General features: G+C 43.2%; 1 protein-coding gene across 3 annotated transcripts in view; it reads left to right on the plus strand.

The window, feature by feature from the left end:
• Nucleotides 1-17,317, plus strand: part of RCBTB1 (RCC1 and BTB domain containing protein 1) — a 156,960-nt gene extending 139,643 nt beyond the window's left edge. For all 3 annotated transcript variants that reach the window (XM_030200461.1, XM_030200460.1, XM_030200462.1), the window contains exon 12: nt 16,287-17,317. In XM_030200461.1, coding sequence (XP_030056321.1) covers nt 16,287-16,427 — 141 coding nt within the window. In that variant the 3' untranslated portion in view covers nt 16,428-17,317. The remainder of the gene's footprint in view (nt 1-16,286) is intronic.
• Nucleotides 17,318-18,949: the final 1,632 nt, after the last annotated feature.

Consider the following 18,949-nt stretch of genomic DNA (forward strand, 5'->3'; position numbering starts at 1 on the left):
ACGGGAGCTTGTGTCTTTGCTGCCACTGCTCTATACTGTATGTTGTCTGTATGCTGTTTTGCTAGCACTGTGGGAGGGTATAAAATGTGAGAACAGGCTCTTTTGTATACTCCCCAGAAACAGGAAGTGTCTGTTCTCACCCTTTTAAACCCTTCTATGGTACCAGCGGAAGCAGCACAGAGGAGTGACAACAAAGACACAAGCTTATGTCACTTGAAGATAGGAGAGGGAGGGTCGCTGGGGCTTAGAGAAGGAATTCACCTAATTTTTTGCAAAATGAATATATTGAAACTCCTGTTTTTCTGACTGTGGGAAAGCACCAAATTGCCTTAAAGATAATTCAAAATAATAAACATCTAGAATCAGAATCTCTAAGTATACTTTGAATCAATGCATGGTGCTCCCTCTCTGGCTGTCAAATCCAGTCTAAAAACTTATTTTATAAGAATGCTTTTAAATCTAAACCACTTCTCTATAGTATTCTGACAGACTTGTGTCATGTGTGTTTTCATCTTAATTAGATTGTGAGCTCCATGGAGCAGCAATTGTCTATCTGTATAGTACTGTGTATATCTGTCAGTACATGAGAAATTTGTGTTATGTATCTGTTGAGGTGCCTGTTGCATATCAAATCCAACATTATAAAGTGCAGATGCTATGACCCTTGAAGCAGGAATCCGAATCACGGATCTGTTAGGCCGACTTTGAATGCATTACTCTCAGGGGCATTAATAGACTGATATTGGTTGCCTATTTAGTGGGATTGTTCTCCCTTATGAAGGTTTAGTAAAGTACCATTAGAACTTTTGATCTCTAGTGCCTCCTCTTTGTTATGGAAACCCATGGGTCATTGACATCCTTATGCAGGATTTGTCTTTTTTTTGTTTTTGTTTTTTTTGTTAGTATGTATCCATGACATTTTATATTTATGCCAGTCTTTTTTTGAGTATAGTGCAATAGAACAAATGTTTAATATGAAAACAGTAATTCTTTTTTAATTTCTATTTAAATTGTTGTATTTGATACATACCAGTCTTGATACTCTAATAAATCATCAAATATGTTGTAGGTGTTCTCTCTCTCTTTCTCAACTGACTGATTTAATACATTTGTTACTTGGAGAGATGTGCTGGCTTCATTAGGTCAGTACAAAATGCAATATTTGCATGATTCCAATAAATTGTAGGTTGGATTACAGTATCTGTGTGTTGGTTTGATGTTCTCAAATGACCATCCAGCCATTATATGTTTCTAAAATGTGTTTCCATGTTTTGCATAGGTTGTGTGAAGGGTTTATAGAGGTGAAAAGGGTGGTGGAGGTGGGCAAACTAAATTGAACAATCAAAATGCCTAAATAGAATTAAGTCATATTTCAAGTATGTTTTCAGGCACACATTAGCCAAGTGGTGGTGGTATTCTGTCCTTCAACTTGTTTGGTATATATTCAGAATATGGCTGTCTCTAATTAAACAGGAGGCCAGATTTCATGTGTTATTCTTGAGGGAATTCTGTGCCAAAAAACCCCCAAACCTCTCAGGAAAAATAAATTTATTTGCGTACTTTTAAAATTCTGCATGCTATATTTGTAAAAATATTTATGATCATTGAAATTAAATATCAAAATAGAAGAAAGCTTTTACTCAAAGGTTCTCAATTCAGAATTCCTCCAGAAGTAGTCATGTGCCTTAACTAGAGTTTCTGGTACAGTGGTTTTACTTTTGCAATCCACCGAGACAGAGAACTTGGATCTGCAGTCAGTGCTGACTTCTTGCAGCTGTCGATACAGTAATATCTATTATGGCTGCTTCAAATGCTAGTAGTTACAAGAAGTCAGGCCTGCCTAGAGCTCCTCTGGATTCCATGGCTTTCAAATTTCCTGCAAAGCAAAACCTTGTAGGTATGAGCCACTAAACCACTCTCTCCCAATACACATCCTGCCCTAATCCTCAGTTTATTTATTTATGGCATTTGTACCCTGCATTATCCCAAATAAGTTCAGGTTCAGTGTGGCTTACATCAAACTTAAAGCAAATTACAATAAGAGAACTATAATGAAAATACAAAATAATAATAGGTAAAAATATCCAAGCAGTAAGGTGACTCATTTTGAGATAACAAATTAACTAAAAGATAATCACCAACATTGGCGAGGAATTCACTAAATAAGAATGCTTTCAATAATTTATAAAATTTCAAGTGGTCAGTAACATATCTGAGTGACTTTGATAGGGAATTCCATTTCCTAGTAGCTTGGTATGTGAAGCTTGCATCATGAATATATGTGTAAATAAGATTTTTACAACACAGAAAATAGAAAATACATTGACTTTCCCAGATCGTCCCTCTCCCCTTGTCCCCTCACTTCCACAATGTTTTCCCTCCTCCAGCTTATCCTTCCCACTCTCTCTCGCTCCTATGCATCTTTCTCAGATGTTCGAAAACTGCTGATGTCTCCATGCTCACCACTTGGCTAGAACTGTAAACACTGCCTGGGAACAGCTTTTCCCTTTCTGCCTCACATGACTGGGTGTAAGCTCTGCAATACCCCAAATCCTATGCTGCTGTTCAAACCTTATGAGTACGGGGGGAGGGCTTTTGTCAGCATAGGAGTTCAGGCACCGTGCAGCTTCCCCTCTTTGGTGCAAAAAGATGGCACTGGCCTCCCATGGGTCTGGCATCCTGCTCTTTGTTATAGGTCAGCTTGCAGAGCTGGTATAGTTTGTTGTGTTCATGCAAACTGGGTTGAGAAATTCTGTGCATGAAAGGTAAATTCAACACTGGGACAATCCTGTAGATTTTCTGAACTGTGCAGTTCTGCAGAATTCCCCCAATAGTAATATGTAGAGGATGGAGACTGGCAAGATCTTTGTGAATATGGAGTTTGCATTTTTTTGTTTGGTCCTGAAGTCAGCTTCTTAGCTATTATGTTTTACGCTTCAAACCTTCTTTGATTCTGAACTCCTAAAGCAAACCTGCAAGATATTGAGCAAGTATGTCCAGTGCATTTTTTAAATCAAAGTATGATGTCGGGGGAGTAGTGTAGTCAACAAAACTCTTCCAAAAACACAAAGGAGACGAGCTGCCACACTCAAGGTTTATTCATATATAAGACTAAACACAGCACTGTGTTTTGGCTAAAGTTCCTTTTTCAGGAGTCTGGTTATGACTGCAAAGAATCTTATAAGTAAATGTCTCAATGTGAGAAAGCAGTCACAACAATGCCAGCATTTGTCTGTTCATGAGAGCATCAGAGGCATACAGTGGGGATTCAAGTTTTCTCTCCCTGGGCCTTCTTAACTTCTGCCTGGCCCTGTCTTTTGAACTTCTCTGGAGGCACTACTCCGAACCTGTGCTCGGGGTGTCACATGTGGTGGCAGTGATGGAATTCTGAGCTTGTCCTGACTAGGGAAGCCAGATCCTTGACCTCTGGGGCTCTGGTCCTATTGATGAGACAACGTGGGGGCAGTGGGCAAAAAGGGATTAACCCTGCCCTAGTTAGGGGGAGGGTGTATAGCTAGTACCGGACAGGCAGGCTTTTATTTTATTTTCTGGTATACTGAGCGGTCCAAACCACTGGCAGTAAAACATGAAAGGTTATTCCTGGGCCTTGGTGGAGGAACAGCAACAATGTATGCAGGCACATTTTGAGCAGCAGCAAGTGTTAACAGAAGCTCCATAGAGCCTACAACAGGGCTCTCAGGCTCCAGTTTCAGTGTAAAAGAAAAATGGTGCTGGAAGATGACCCAGACTATTTTATGACCAATTTTGAGAGCATCAACCACTTTGCTGGTTGGCCAAGAGGCATCATGGACTGCATATCTAGGAAACTGGTAGCAGCCAAATGGCATTCCAGGACATTAATCCCACCAGTGCCACAACATGTGACACATGGAGCAGGGGTTGGGCATTGCTGGTGCAAAATTACAGCTGGACAACAGGATGAAATACAAAATAAGTATTTTATTTAAAGAAGAGAGTCTCAGGTTTGTTCCTTCACAGATCCGAAGGCATAGGGTGCAAAGACCTCTGGGGATCAGCATTCAGAGTGTTAGGCAGGCCTCTGGCAGCAGACCAAACACAGTCCCATGGCTGCTGGGTTTACCACGCCCCAAACACAGCCTACAATTTCTCGGGTTCCTCTGAGATCCAGGTCTAGCTCCAGCCAGACCTCAAAGCAAAACTTACATAGTTCAGTTGAATAGAACAATGGCTTACCTCAACCAGGTCACGATCAGGCGACCCTCAGGGGGAGGAATGCTGGCTTCGGCCTAATCCCTGGTAAGCCTTTCCTCAGCTGAGAGGTGCCCACCTCTACCACCGGCTGCCTTTCAGGTGCTGTGGAGGATTTGCAGCTCATCTGCATATCCTTACAGCCTTCTCCGGGGTGACACCCAGGTCCACCCCGATCCACTCAGGGCCTCCGCTCTAGGTGCCGCGCGCCGGGGCATTTTTCTCTTTATATCTAATCTTTTTCCAGTTGCTAAAGTACCTTAATCATTTATGGCCCCTATTCACATTCTCTTCCTAGCTCTGTCCCTTCCTAATCTTTTCCCTCACCCCCTACCTCTCTCCGCTACAGGAACTCACTTCCCATCCATTGACTTCATCACCTCACCTTCTCTCCTACCCTCTTCCTCCCTCTTGGCTTTTAATCTCTGTCTCTTTCTTCCCTCCATTTTGCCTTCCCCATTCCACCTAAATACCTCTCGCCTTCGATGCCTTCGTGGCCACACCTCTCCTACTCTCCTCCGCTCTCTTTTACTCCTTCTCTTACTCTCAGCTGGTGACATCAATCCCAATCCTGGCCCTCCTCACCAACTATTATCCAAACTCTACAGATCTCACCGTGACCTCTCTGACCTCATCTCTATTCGTCTACTCCCCTCCTCTTCTCTGCCCTTCTCTTGCGCCCTATGGAATGCCCGCTCTATCTGTAACAAACTCCCCTATATCCAGGACCTCTTTATCTCGCGTCACCTCCATCTGCTCGCCATAACAGAAACCTGGCTCTGCCCTGATGACTCTGCTTCAGTCGCAGCCCTGTGCCATGGCGGTTATCTATTTTCACATACTCCTCGCCCTGCTGGCCGTGGGGGCGGTGTTGGACTACTTCTCTCTCCCTCCTCCAGATTTCAACCCCTTCTTCCACCTCAATCTCACTGTTTTTCCTCCTTTGAGGTCCACTCTATCCGCCTTTTCTCTCCTCTGCCTCTTCGAATAGCGGTCATTTATCGTCCCCCTGATAAGTCCCTTTCATCCTTTCTCAGTGACTTTGACGCCTGGCTTGCCTTCTTCCATGATCCTTCCTCCCCCTCTCTCATCCTTGGTGACTTTAATATTCCTGCTAATGATCCTTCCAACTCTTATATTTCCAAGTTACTCGCTTTAACGTCATCCTTTAATCTCCAACTATGCTCCACCTCCCCCACGCATCAAAACGGTCACTGTCTTGATCTCATCTTCTCCTCCAACTGTTCACCTTCTAGTTTCCTTGCCTCTGATCATCCCTCCTCTGATCACCATCTTATAACTTCACACTTAAATCTCCTCCCTCCCAGTCCCGTCCTATCCTATCTAATTTATCTAGGAATCTTCACGATATTGACCCTTCATCTCTATCCTCCCATGTTTCAAACCTCCTCTCTACTGTGGCACCATCCATGTCTGTCAACGAGGCTGTTTCTTCTTACAACAATACTCTATCCTCTGCCTTAGACACTCTTGCACCTTTGATGACCCGCCCTGTAAGGCGTACAAAACCCCAACCTTGGCTGACTTCTAATATCCGCTACCTAAGTTCCTGTACCCGCTCCGCCGAACGCCTCTGGCGGAAATCTCGGGCCCTTGCTGATTTCTTACACTAAGTTCATGCTGACCTCCTTCCAATCTGCTCTTTTACGTGCCAAACAGGATTATTATATCCAACTGACCAACTCTCTTGGCTCTAATCCTCGACTTCTCTTCACCACATTGAACTCTCTCCTCAAGGTGCCCCCTCCCCCAACTCCCCCTTCATTATCTCCTCAGACCCTTGCTGAATTCTTTCACAACAAGGTTCAAAAGATAAACCTTGCTTTCTCTACCTCACCAGCTCTTCCTCCACTAGTCTGTTCCCCTCTCTCTCCTTCCCCTCATTCCCTTTCCTCCTTTCCTGAAGTTACTATTGAGGAAACTACACTTCTCCTTTCTTCCTCAAAATGTACCACCTGTTCCTCTGATCCCATTCCCACCCACCTTCTTAATGCCATCTCTCCTACTCTTATTCCTTTTATCTGTCACATTCTCAACCTCTCACTTTCCACTGCGACTGTCCCTGCTGCCTTTAAACATGCTGTGGTCACACCTCTCCTTAAGAAGCCTTCACTTGACCCTACTTGTCCCTCTAATTACCGACCCATCTCCCTCCTTCCTTTCTCTCCAAATTACTTGAGCGTGCTGTTCACCGCCGCTGCCTTGATTTTCTCTCCTCACATGCTATTCTTGACCCATTACAATCTGGTTTTCGCCCTCTCCACTCAACCGAAACTGCGCTTACTAAAATCTCCAATGATCTATTACTGGCTAAATCCAGAGGTCACTATTCCATCCTCATTCTTCTTGATCTTTCCGCTGCTTTTGACACTGTCGATCACAGCATACTTCTCGATACCCTGTCCTCACTTGGATTCCAGGGCTCTGTCCTTTCCTGGCTCTCTTCCTACCTCTCCCTCCGCACCTTTAGTGTTCACTCTGGTGGATCCTCTTCTACTTCTATCCCTCTGCCTGTCGGCGTACCTCAGGGTTCTGTTCTTGGTCCCCTCCTCTTTTCTATCTACACTTCTTCCCTTGGTTCATTAATCTCATCCCATGGCTTTTCCTACCATCTCTATGCTGATGATTCCCAAATCTATCTTTCTACCCCTGATATCTCACCTTGCATCCAAACCAAAATTTCAGCGTGCTTGTCTGACATTGCTGCCTGGATGTCTCAACGCCACCTGAAATTAAATATGACCAAAACCGAGCTTCTCATTTTCCCCCCCAAACCCACCTCCCCGCTCCCCCCGTTTTCTATTTCTGTTGATGGCTCTCTCATTTTCCCTGTCTCCTCAGCTCGAAACCTTGGGGTCATCTTTGACTCTTCTCTCTCCTTCTCTGCTCATATCCAGCACACCGCCAAGACCTGTCGTTTCTTTCTTTACAACATTCGTAAAATCCGCCCCTTTCTTTCCGAGCACTCTACCAAAACCCTCATCCACACCCTTGTCACCTCTCGTTTAGACTACTGCAATCTGCTTCTTGCTGGCCTCCCACTTAGTCACCTCTCCCCTCTCCAGTCGGTTCAAAACTCTGCTGCCCGTCTCATCTTCCGCCAGGGTCGCTTTACTCATACTACCCCTATCCTCAAGACCCTTCACTGGCTCCCTATCCGTTTTCGCATCCTGTTCAAACTTCTTCTACTAACCTATAAATGTATTCACTCTGCTGCTCCCCAGTATCTCTCCACACTCGTCCTTCCCTACACCCCTTCCCGTGCACTCCGCTCCATGGATAAATCCTTCTTATCTGTTCCCTTCTCCACTACTGCCAACTCCAGACTTCGCGCCTTCTGTCTCGCTGCACCCTACGCCTGGAATAAACTTCCTGAGCCCCTATGTCTTGCCCCATCCTTGGCCACCTTTAAATCTAGACTGAAAGCCCACCTCTTTAACATTGCTTTTGACTCGTAACCACTTGTAACCACTCGCCTCCACCTACCCTCCTCTCTTCCTTCCCGTTCACATTAATTGATTTGATTTGCTTACTTTATTTATTTTTTGTCTATTAGATTGTAAGCTCTTTGAGCAGGGACTGTCTTTCTTCTATGTTTGTGCAGCGCTGCGTATGCCTTGTAGCGCTATAGAAATGCTAAATAGTAGTAGTAGTATAGAGTGGGTGCTTTAGCAGCATACAGTGGGGATTCATGTTTTCTCTCCCTGGGCCTCCTTAACTTCTGTCTGGCCTTGTCTTTTGAACTTCCTGGTAGTGACTCCGTCCCTTCCAGCTTACTTCTTCCCAGGTGGGATCTACACTCTTAAGGTGGCCCAGGCTAATTAAAGAGGGTCTTTTCTTAACGGTGAGGGGCAATGTACAATAAACACTGTCACACTCCTGAAAATGGCACTTTAGCTGAAACACAGTGCCATGTTGAGTCTTTTATATGAATAAACCTTATGTGTTACAATTCTTCGAATCCTTCACATTTTTGGAAGTGTCTTGTTGACCTCACTTCTTCCCTGATACCTGTCTTCACTTGTAGTGTTTTACGTTCCTGACTTTTCCTAAAATCAAAGTATGAGATGAGTGAATGAGAGGGTTGAGTTATTGGTATTTAAGAATAGTTATGAATGCTTACGAAAGATGTGTGAATGGACAGTAGCTGAGGTTGAAGCCTTGACGATTGGCGCTACTGCTCACAAGTTTCAAACTTGTGCTAATTCAACCCCCGTGTGTCTGTTATGTGTTTCCAATAGATTTGTGTATATATTTCTGAATTTGTTTTGAAGCTTGCTTCTCATCAATTTTGGCTTCAGTGACTGCTGCAAATCCCGCTTTTCTATCTCTGGCATTTATGTTCCTCCAAGAGATTCCTACTTCTATGTTTTTTTCCTCTATTGCATATATGTGTCAAGTGGAGCTGCCGTTTTTGTTGATGGCGATTTTATGGTGTTAGCCTTTTTGTCCAAAAGATTTGGTTAGTATTTTTGGGGTCAGAACATACATACATAGCTTTATCATATGTATAATGGATTATTTTTGTATATAAAATGTGAAAATTGGAGCTGTGAAGGTAGCTGCATCCAGTTACTTTACAACTCTTTGTATCTTTCAAAAATATTGATGTAATCCAACCTGCAATTTACATGTGTATTTGGACAGTCATCCTTTGTTCATTTTGCACTAACCTAATGAGCATAACTCAAATCACAGGTGCATAGCATGCAACTCAGACTTGCATGCTATGCTCCTGTGATTTGAAGATATATCTTAAAAAAAAGAAAATATTGCCTACGATTTATTTCCATGAGAGGGTCAATAAATAAGGTACAAAGCAGTTAAATTGTACCAAATTTATGGACTCTCCCTTGAACTTTTTTCTACATATCTAAGTGGCCCAGCACTGCTGCATCACTACTTTAGTGATTGCTATAGACTGGCATAAACCAATTGAAGAGGTGAGTTCGAAAACCTGTTCAAGTCCATTTTTTTAATCAAAAGTGAATTTGTACCAAAAACAGACTGCCTTTATAGGTAGCCTTAGGATGTGTGAAATTTCCATTTAAAAGCATTTATTTGTAAGGTATAAACTTGCACTTATCTGGAATCTGCTTTTCATACTTAACAGGATTTGGAATTTTATCCACTGGATCTAGAGAGCCAGCCATAAATGTGTGTATGTTTATAGCAATTTTTAAAAGAAACCTACAGGATAATACACAGGAGGGATGGGTCTTGTAGAAATAGATTACTCCTATCGAGCTACTAGCATAGGCCTCCAGGTTTATCTAATGGCATCATCAGATCGCAATGTACAAAAGGTGCATAAATATATGAAAGAAAACATCCAGAATCAAGTTCATCATTAAACTTGGACAAGCATTCTGACGAGTAGAAGGAATGGTTGAAAATCCATTGGTACCAAAAGGGAAGGATGCAACAGAATTTGCGAAGGAACAGAAAAAGCTCTTCAAGGAATTGTATCTGCAGGGGAGAAACAACAAGTGGCGAGTGCTTAAGTACAGCAGGAAATACTAAATGTTACTCCAGGAACCATTTGTGGGTCAACATCGGACACATGAATGCTTAAGAAAAGGTGAATTGAAACCTAAGGATAAGCAATTGATAGTTGCATCCCAGGATATCAGATTACAGACAAGATGGTTTACAGCTTTGTACTTAGCACTATGCAGTCTTCTAATTGCACTTAGCTTTTGTAGACGGATGCACTGCCAACATGGCCAGTGTTTTGAAGACTTCTTCAGGGAAGTGGTCCGCAAAAATAAAAAAATAAATTCTTCCTTGTTAATCATCATAATCATAAAACAACAAACACCATTTCTATCTGCTCAGGAATGGTTCATACTTTTCATGTGTGCTCTGCGCCTCTACAAAGATGGTTACAGCGTGAGAGGTCGCTCCTTAAATTCATCGTGTGACCAGGAAGTACTGTCCAATAGGCTAGCAATCTGTTCAGTCATTCAGGCAGACAAATCAAATGCAGGACCATCATTCTAATTCTGCATTTAAGCCATTTTGGATGTACTAAATCTAATTGAAACCACATGGTAACAGAATACAAAAGTCCCATGGAGCGCATTGTACCATGTAATCCTTATAGTACTTTCAACATGGTTTTAGCTATGTGGAGACTGATGAGGATAAAGCAAACATGCTAAACAAATACTTCGGTGGTCACTGAAGAAAATCCTGGAGAAGGACCGCAGTTGGTTGCCGAGGGAGTATCTGGGAATGGAGTGGATATTGCACCGTTCACGGAAGAAAGTGTTTATAAACAGCTTGAAAATTTGAAAGTGAGCTATGGGGCTGGATGGGATACATCTCAGGATACTGAGAGAGCTCAAAGGCGTCCTGGCTGGACCTCTCAAGGATTTATTTAATAGTTCTTTAGAGACAGAAGAGGTTCTGAGGGATTGGAGATGAGCTGATGTGGTCCCTCTTCACAAAAGCGGAGATAGGGAAGAAGTGGAAACTACAGGCCGGTAAGCTTCACATTAGTGTTAGGAAAAATAATGGAATTGCTGCTGAAGGAAAGGATAGTTGAATTTCTAGAAGCCAATGGGTTACAAGATCCAAGGCAATATGGCTTTACCAAAGGAAATCGTGCCAAACGAATGTGATTGACTTCTTTGACTGGGTAACCAAAGAAATGGATGAAGGACGTTCGCTAGATGTAATCTACTTGGATTTCAGCAAAGCCTTTGATACAGTCCCTCACATAAGACTTGTGAATAAGCTGAAAGGGCTGAACTTAGGGTCCAAAGTAGGTAGGAAACTGGTTGACTGGCAGAGGGTGGTGGCAAATGGAATCTGCTCTGAGGAGAGGAAGGTGAGTAGTGAAGTACCTCAGAGGTTGGTGCTGGTACCAATTCTGTTTAATATATTTGTGTGAGACATTGCTGGAGGGTTAGAAGGAAAAGTTTGCCTTTTTGCGGATGACACAAAGATAGCCAATAGAGTGGATACCCTGGAGGGAGTAGAAACCATGAGAAGGGATCTCCAAATGCTAGAATGGTCAATGGTCTGGCAGTTAAAATTTAATCTGTGCATGTATTATATATAAAGCTTTTGAGGTTTTCTGATTTGACGCTTGGGCTTGTGTGGATTTTTTGTAGTTAAAATTTAATGCCAAGAAGTGCAGAGTGATGCATTTGGGGTGCAGAAGTACAAAAGAGATGTACCGGATAGGTGGGGAGAGATTGGTAAGCTCGGCTCAGGAGAAGGACCTTGGGGTTATGGTGTCAGAAGATCTCAAGGTGACGAAACAGTGCGACAAGGCGATGGCCATGACCAGAAGGATGCTAGGCTGTATAGAGAGGGGTATAACCAACAGAAAAAAAGAGGTGTTAATGCCCCTGTATAAGTCGCTGGTGAGGCCCCACTTGGAGTATTGTGTTCAGTTTTGGAGGTCTTATCTTGCTAAGGATGTAAAAAGACTTGAAGCGGTTCAGAGAAAAGCAACGAAAATGGTAGGGGGTTTATGTAACAAGACGTACATGGAGACACTTGCTGACCTAAACATGTATACACTGGAGGAAAGGAGAAACAGGGGTGATTATGATACAGATGTTCAAATATTTGAAAGGTATTAATCTGCAAACAACCTTTTCCAGAGATGGGAAGGTGGTAGAACTAGAGGGCATGAACTGAAGTTGAAAGAGGGCTGACTGAGGAATAATGTCAGGAAGTATTTTTTTCACTGAGAGGTTGGTAGATACCTGGAATGCCCTCCCATGGGAAGTGGTAGAGATGAAAACTGTAATGGAATTTTAAATGCATGAGACAAACACAAAGATATTCTGTTTAGAAACATTGGCTCCAAAGAAGCTTAGGGGAGATAAGGTAAAAAAGCCAGTGCTGGGCAGACTTCTACAGTCTGTGCCCTGATTGAGGCCGAATAGACTTGGATGAGCTGGGTGGAGCTTTTCAGGGGCTATGACTACTTCAGAAATTTTAGAACTAGGTCAGTGCCGAGCAGACTTCTATGGTCTATGCCCTAAAAAAGGCGAGGATAAATCAAGATCAGGTATACATAGGATGTATCACTTCATACCATATGTAATGAGTTTATCTTGCTGGGTAGACTGGATGGACCGTACTGGTCTTTATCTGCCGCCATCTACTATGTTGCCTTGTTTTTTGTGGAATTGTTTGAGTTGTGCACTGTCCCCCTCGCCCTCACCAAGTTGCCGCCGCTGCTCCCCCTCTCCGTGCGGCCAGCAACTGTCTCCATCCACAGAGGTAGCGCGGCGGTCCAAAATCAGCATCAGGTGTTTGAGCGAAGCAGGTGAGGCACCGCAGGAGGCCATCAAGACTGGCAGTTGGCTGTGCAGCTGGTCCTCGCGCCTGGACGTCAGTGCCCCTGGAGGAGGACCCTTTAGGGGCGACATAAAGCGAGAGGAGCGGCTGCAGAGCTATTTACATGAAGCTGATGTTGTTTTTGTTGGTCCGGTACTGCAGCTTCGGGCAGAGATCGGAGTGGCACGGCAGGTCTGTTGGGTGGATGTGTGGGTGGGAGTGGAGGGAAAGTTGCTGGGCAGAGGGAGAGGGGGGAGCGGCGGCGACTTGGGATAGAGGGGGGTGTAGGGTGAAAAAGGGCCGTTTCTGACACAAATGAAATGGGCGCTAGGAAGATTGGTCTCGGAGTGTGTATGTTTGTGAGAGTGTGTGTGGGAGTGTGTATGTTTGTGAGAGTGTGTGTGGGAGTGTGTATGTTTGTGAGAGTGTGTGTGGGAGTGACTGTGTGAGAGAGCAAGTGAATGTACGAGTGTGTGACAGAGAGTGAGTCTGGGTGCGAGTGTGTCTGTGAGAGAGTATGTGTGTGAGGATGACAGTGTGTTTGTTTGAATGAGTATGTGAGACACAGTGAGTGTGAGAGTGTGTTTCACACAGATACATTGTGTGTGAGAGAGTGTGTGTGTGACAGTGTGAGAGAGTATGTGTGCGATACACATACACTCTCTCGGTCTCACAGAGAGTATGAGAACGAGAGTGTGTGTGTGAGTGACTGTGTGACACATAGAGAGTGAATGTGATATAGTGTGAGAGGGAGACACTGTGAGAGTGTGTGTGACAGAGATACCTGTCTCCTCAGGACCCCCTCCCCCATCTCAGGTCTCAGGACCCCCTCCCTTGTGGTCTCAGGACCCCCTGCCTCTCCCCCCCTCTGCATGGTTGGCAGCACTGTGTGTGTGTGTGAGAGAGATTGAGTCTGGGTGTGAGTGTGTATGTGAGAGTGAATGTGTGTGTGATTATCTCTCCCCTGCCCCCCTCCATCCACCCAGCTATTTTCCTGTCTCCCCTGCGCCCCCTCCAGCTACCCAGCGATTCTCCTCTATCCCTTGCCCCCCCCTTTTGCCATTCATCGATTCTCCTCTCCCCTGCAGAGTGAATGTGTAGAAAGTGTTGGCTTCTGAAAATGGCAAGCCTGTGTGAGTCCTGCGCTTTATATCTAACTGGCAGCAGTCTGGAAAATAGGGCATACAGAAGAGGTCAGTTGTCAAGAAAAGCATCATGTAACTCCCATTTCTCTGTACACCAGTTTTACGATTTCCACTCGCAAGGGCTATTTAGTGCTAGTTCTCCGGCGAAGGGAGAGAATAAGCAGACAGAGGCAGAGATGCAAGTCCCTGGTGTTGCTTTAAATGTAAAGGGAGGGAGGGAGCGGTTGACCTTCCCTGCACTCATTTTCTCTGACACTGCAACAGAGAGGAAGGGGGTTCAGTGCTCTGAGATCCTCAGCCATGCTCTGGCGAGACAGCGGGGGGAGGGGAGCAGGCCGGGCAACAGAGTCAGCAGGAGAGCAGCAGATTGGAGCTTGCTGGCTATGTTTGAGTGAGTCCAATTTCCACTGAAAAGGTCAGTTTAATGCTAGTTCTCCGGCGGAGGGAGAGAATAAGCAGAGAGAGGCAGAGTTGCAAGCCCCTGGTGTTGTAAATGTAAGGGGAGGGAGGGAAGAAGTAAGGGGGAGGAAGCAGTTGAGTCTCTGTGCACTCCCTTCGTCCGGCAACGCAACAGAGAGGAAGGGTGTTCTGTGCTTTGAGATCCTCAGCCATGCCCTGACAATACAGCAGGGGGAGGGGAGCAACCCGGGCAGCAGAGTCAGCAGGAGAGGAGCAGATCGGAGCTTGCTGGCTGTGGGTGGACTGTCGTCTCTGGAGGCGCTCCTATGAGGTTTGTTGATGTGGCAGGGGGAGGGGCTTGTGTGATGCTGCGAGGGGGGTATTTGGGGTAGGGGTTTGTGTGATGGGGCGAAGGGGGGATAGGGGCTTGGGTTTGGGGTGTTTCGTTTGGGGGGGGGGGCAGTGAGGGTTGCTTTGTTGGCTGGGGGAGGAGTAGGTAAACACACTCTGCGTGTTTCCCTACTCCTGTGATTCGTGTGCCTGTGATTCCTGTGTGCCTGTGTGCCTGTGATTCGTGAAACCGGATATCTACACCACCATGCAAAACAAAAGTGAGGCTTCATTAGAACGTTGGTGGTGCCTTTTATATATATAGATAAGTATTCAGAGCTCCCACCATCTCATCCCAACTGAATACAATTGATGACTTGCCACTGCATGTCTTCCCAAGAATGATTAAAATGCAGCCAATATTGGACCAAAGGAGCTGAAACAACTTTATTGATATTTCAAGATTTATGTTCAGTCAAATGGGTCTTCACAGGTCTGGAGGAATGTCCCACATAAATAAGCATACAGGAGCACATTATGACGTTTTAGACCAAGAATAAAACTGTCATTAGGTCCAGGAATGTATCCAATCTATCAAATTCAAGTGAGCTAATTGTTGAGTGGGTTAGCAAAATTTGGAAGATAGTGTGGGTGAGAGTTTAGGTAGGGTGGGAGGGAATTAACAGGTTAGATGTGCTGTTACTTCAGAGTTTAATTAGAATGTGTCACCCTTTGAAATGGAAGTAATACAATTTCTAGAACGTAATAAAATCTCTAGAACAATCTGACGAAGAAGGGCTACCTTCGAAAGCTAATCAAAAAATGTATTGCTAGTCCAATAAAGAAAGGTATCTTATTTTCTTTTCCATGTTTTATTTTATTCTATTTCTATTGATTACCTAGAACAAGCCAGCAAATTTCCTAAAACAGGAAAAATAAACTAATCCCCTTCTACTAAAGCAAGAGGAAATATTCCAGCAGTTAATTCAGCAACATGAAACTTACAAAACAACCCCACTCATTTTTTTTGAAAGATAAATCAGAGTTGATGTAAAAAAAGGCCAGAAAAAAAGGATCTCTATTTTGCAATGTTCATACCTCAGGATAGGTTCTGGATTATGTAGACTTAATTGAGCAGGATGGGCTGTGGATAAGGTATACTGTTTAGGAAATGAACCCTTCCACCCACACCTAGGATTGCAAGAAAAACCTAGGGTTTATATACTATGTCTGAAGTGCAGCCAATCTCCGATCCAGGGATGTGGTGTTTTTTTTTTTTTTTTTAATAAGGGCACACAGGTCAGACAGAATTTAGCAAAATATTTTAGTGCAACAACCACAGTTAGGCAGAGAGCATAGTTTAAATTAAGCCAAAATTTTGCTTAGCTGTTGAAGGCCTCTTCCAGCAGCGCATCTTGTGCAGTGCAGAAAAACCTCTTGTAATAACAAGTGGAATATGAGATACCAGTGCTTTACTGTAGAAGACGCCAAGAATCCTAGGGCCCCGTTTACAAAGCCGCATTATAAGTGTGTTAGCGTCTTTGATGAGTATTAACCATGTTCAAGCCTAAAATATCCCTGTAGGTGCCTACAAGGTTAGCATGCATTCTAATTGTAGGCGCGTTAAAAACGCTAGCACGCTTTAGTAAACAGGGCCCTTAGTGACACATTGGGGTCTGTTTTGGGAATTCAGACTTTAGATCTGGCTGTGGCTTTGATGATGAAGGTACTGTAAGTGACAAACTGCAGGTTTATAATGTTAATGTTGTATAGGATTTTTGAGGTAAGGACCATTCTTGGGTTGTGTACCAGTATCCCACTTCTCTTTAAACAGGCTTCTCTTGTTTTATGTTTTAGGATTTAGAAGAATTCTGCTTTAAGTTTTGTGTCAATCATTTGACAGAAGTTACACAGACTACAGCATTTTGGCAGATGGATGGTCCTTTGCTAAAGGAATTCATTGCAAAAGCAAGCAAATGTGGAGCCTTTAAAAACTGAAAATAATGGCTGTAAGCATCTTGACATTTCTCGGACTTTATTATCCTGTTTTACAATGTGCTTTGGATATCAACTTGAGGTAATGTTATACACAAATCTATTTGTATTTGATTATGAAACCTTAAAATATCCAAGGACATACAAAACTTTCCCAGGAAGAACAGAGTGGATTGTACATTTGAAATAGCAACTGAAGGATTTGAAGAGACATAGCAATTGAGTTTTCTAAAATTTATATGCACTATTGTATATTGCATGATAGGATAGTCTGATAACTCAGCAGTAAGTACTGTACCACTGCCATGCAAAAGACCTGAGTTTTACTCCTGGCATCTGCTCCCTGAGCCGGCCAGGGTACCAAGAAGAGAAATGGAAACCCTTTGAACATGCAACATTGCAATATCAAAATACTTAATTTGAATGGCGCTGAACTGAATTTTGTTTGGACTGGAAATATAGAGCATTTATTAGCTCAACAGATCTATTCCTTTGCCATGTTACACTACATTTTGGTGCAGCTTATATCTGCCAGATATTCTTTGAAATATCTGTATACATTGCATATGACATTTAGGGGGTCTTTTACTAAGCAGTGGTAGCATTTTTAGCTCACGGTAGAAATTAGCTGGCAGTAAACGCCATGACGCCCATAGGACTATAATGGATGTCTGTGTTTACCACTAGCTGATTTCTACCATGAGCTAAAAACTTGACATGGCTTAGTAGTAAAAGACCCCCTTAGTTATTAGCAAATATTTTCAGATGTTAGATGAAGTGGAATTTATGCTGTAAAATCTGAAGTGATTACTGTTTAAAAAAAAAAAAGTTAAAATCTGCTACAAATCATGTCAGTTGTACTTTGCTGTGTAAAATAAATATATTTAAGACTCTGGGTATGTCTGGCTGTTTTAATTTAAAATTGTTTATTGCAAATAGAATAATACAAATATGAACAATAAATAAATCAATATTTATAAACCATAAGAGAACATATTTCCATTATATACACCATTTAAGGTATTAGTTCTCATCCCTTCCCTCCCACCCCCTGACAAACAAGGCATACAAAAGATCAAGGACTTGCAAGTGGCCTTAATTCTTATAGCTTCCCACATTCTTATCAAAGAACTCCGCCCCCTTTCCAGCTTCTCTAAAACCTATATGTGGATGATCTACAATATTTCACTATGAGGGTAAAAATGTCAATAGAAGCTTGTATACCACTATTATGCCCTCCTGGGTTCAACTCTGGTCACAAAAATCTAAATAGGAGTAGCACTTACAAACAATTTGGTACAGTCCTTAAACATACCCAGCCCTGAATCATTTATCAAATAGGAAAGTTTTTAACTATCAGAAAATCAGATAAGAGGGCTCCAAATGAATCCATGCAGGTAATAGATTCCAAGAGGAAATTATGGAAAAGGAATACAGACTGTTGAAAATTTGTAGATACTGAACGCCCCTGCTTACAAGTAGGTTGAAAAATCACTGATAGTGTCTACAAAGGGCTCTGTGCATGAGCCACTATCTTAATTCATTGACCAATTCTTGCGGAGTGAAGTTGTGAGGATATCCTCATATATCATGGATTCTGCCCATTTCCTTCGGTATTTGGAGACTATTACTGAGCTTTCTGATATTGTTTGGCTGGTGACATTAGATTTAGCATCCTTATATACACAGACTCCCCAAGAGGGTGCACTAGAGATCATCATGAAAGTTTTGAATCGGCAACCAGATTAGCATAGAATTTTGTCAGAATTTGTTACCCAATTGGCAAGGTTGGTGATAGGGAATTATTTTTGGTATCAAGGACAATTTTATCAACAAGTACAGGGAGTACCGATGGGGGTAACTTTGGCCCCATCAGTGGCAGCACTGTATATTGCTCGTTTAGAATCAATATATTTTTCCAGCAACTATGTTCAGGATATTTTATTTTGGAGGCACTTTTTAGATGATGTGTTCTTTCTGTGGAAAGGGTCTGAACAAACTTTGAACTGAGATAAGCTGGCGCTACAGGTGATTTAGGTGAAAGCTTTTGAGTATCTAATCTGTATGGGTGTATCTCAAATACCAACAAAGAGGTGGGTTTTGTAAATTCTCGCAGTCTCCAAAATTGGCCAGCAAGTTACATCACTGACATTTTCAGGTTAATTTACGAGAACAGTACTTTGGTAGGACAGAATTTTGGATTGTGCCAGATCCATTGCAGCAGGGTGAGTTTGAGCTATTTGAATTATCCTAAATTTGGCCTTTAGGGTGACCTTGAACTCCCCATAGGCAGACATGCAACTGTGGACCCCATAGCTTCTGGAAGTCCTAGGAGATTGGTGGTGCCTGGCATTATTCTGTTGTCTATTCCAGTAGCTCCACCACTCCTTGGAGCTGTGGATCTACTGCCTCTTGGCCGTTGGACTTCCATCTGCCTGAAGGAGTTGCCCCACTACTGCTGGCCAAAATTGCTGCTGTACTGCCTCTCCTCTGCTGGACCTCCCTTCTCTGTCATGAAAACCATT

The sequence above is a fragment of the Microcaecilia unicolor genome, chromosome 4, assembly GCF_901765095.1.
Source record: "Microcaecilia unicolor chromosome 4, aMicUni1.1, whole genome shotgun sequence".
In the NCBI taxonomy this organism is placed as follows: Eukaryota; Metazoa; Chordata; class Amphibia; order Gymnophiona; family Siphonopidae; genus Microcaecilia; species Microcaecilia unicolor.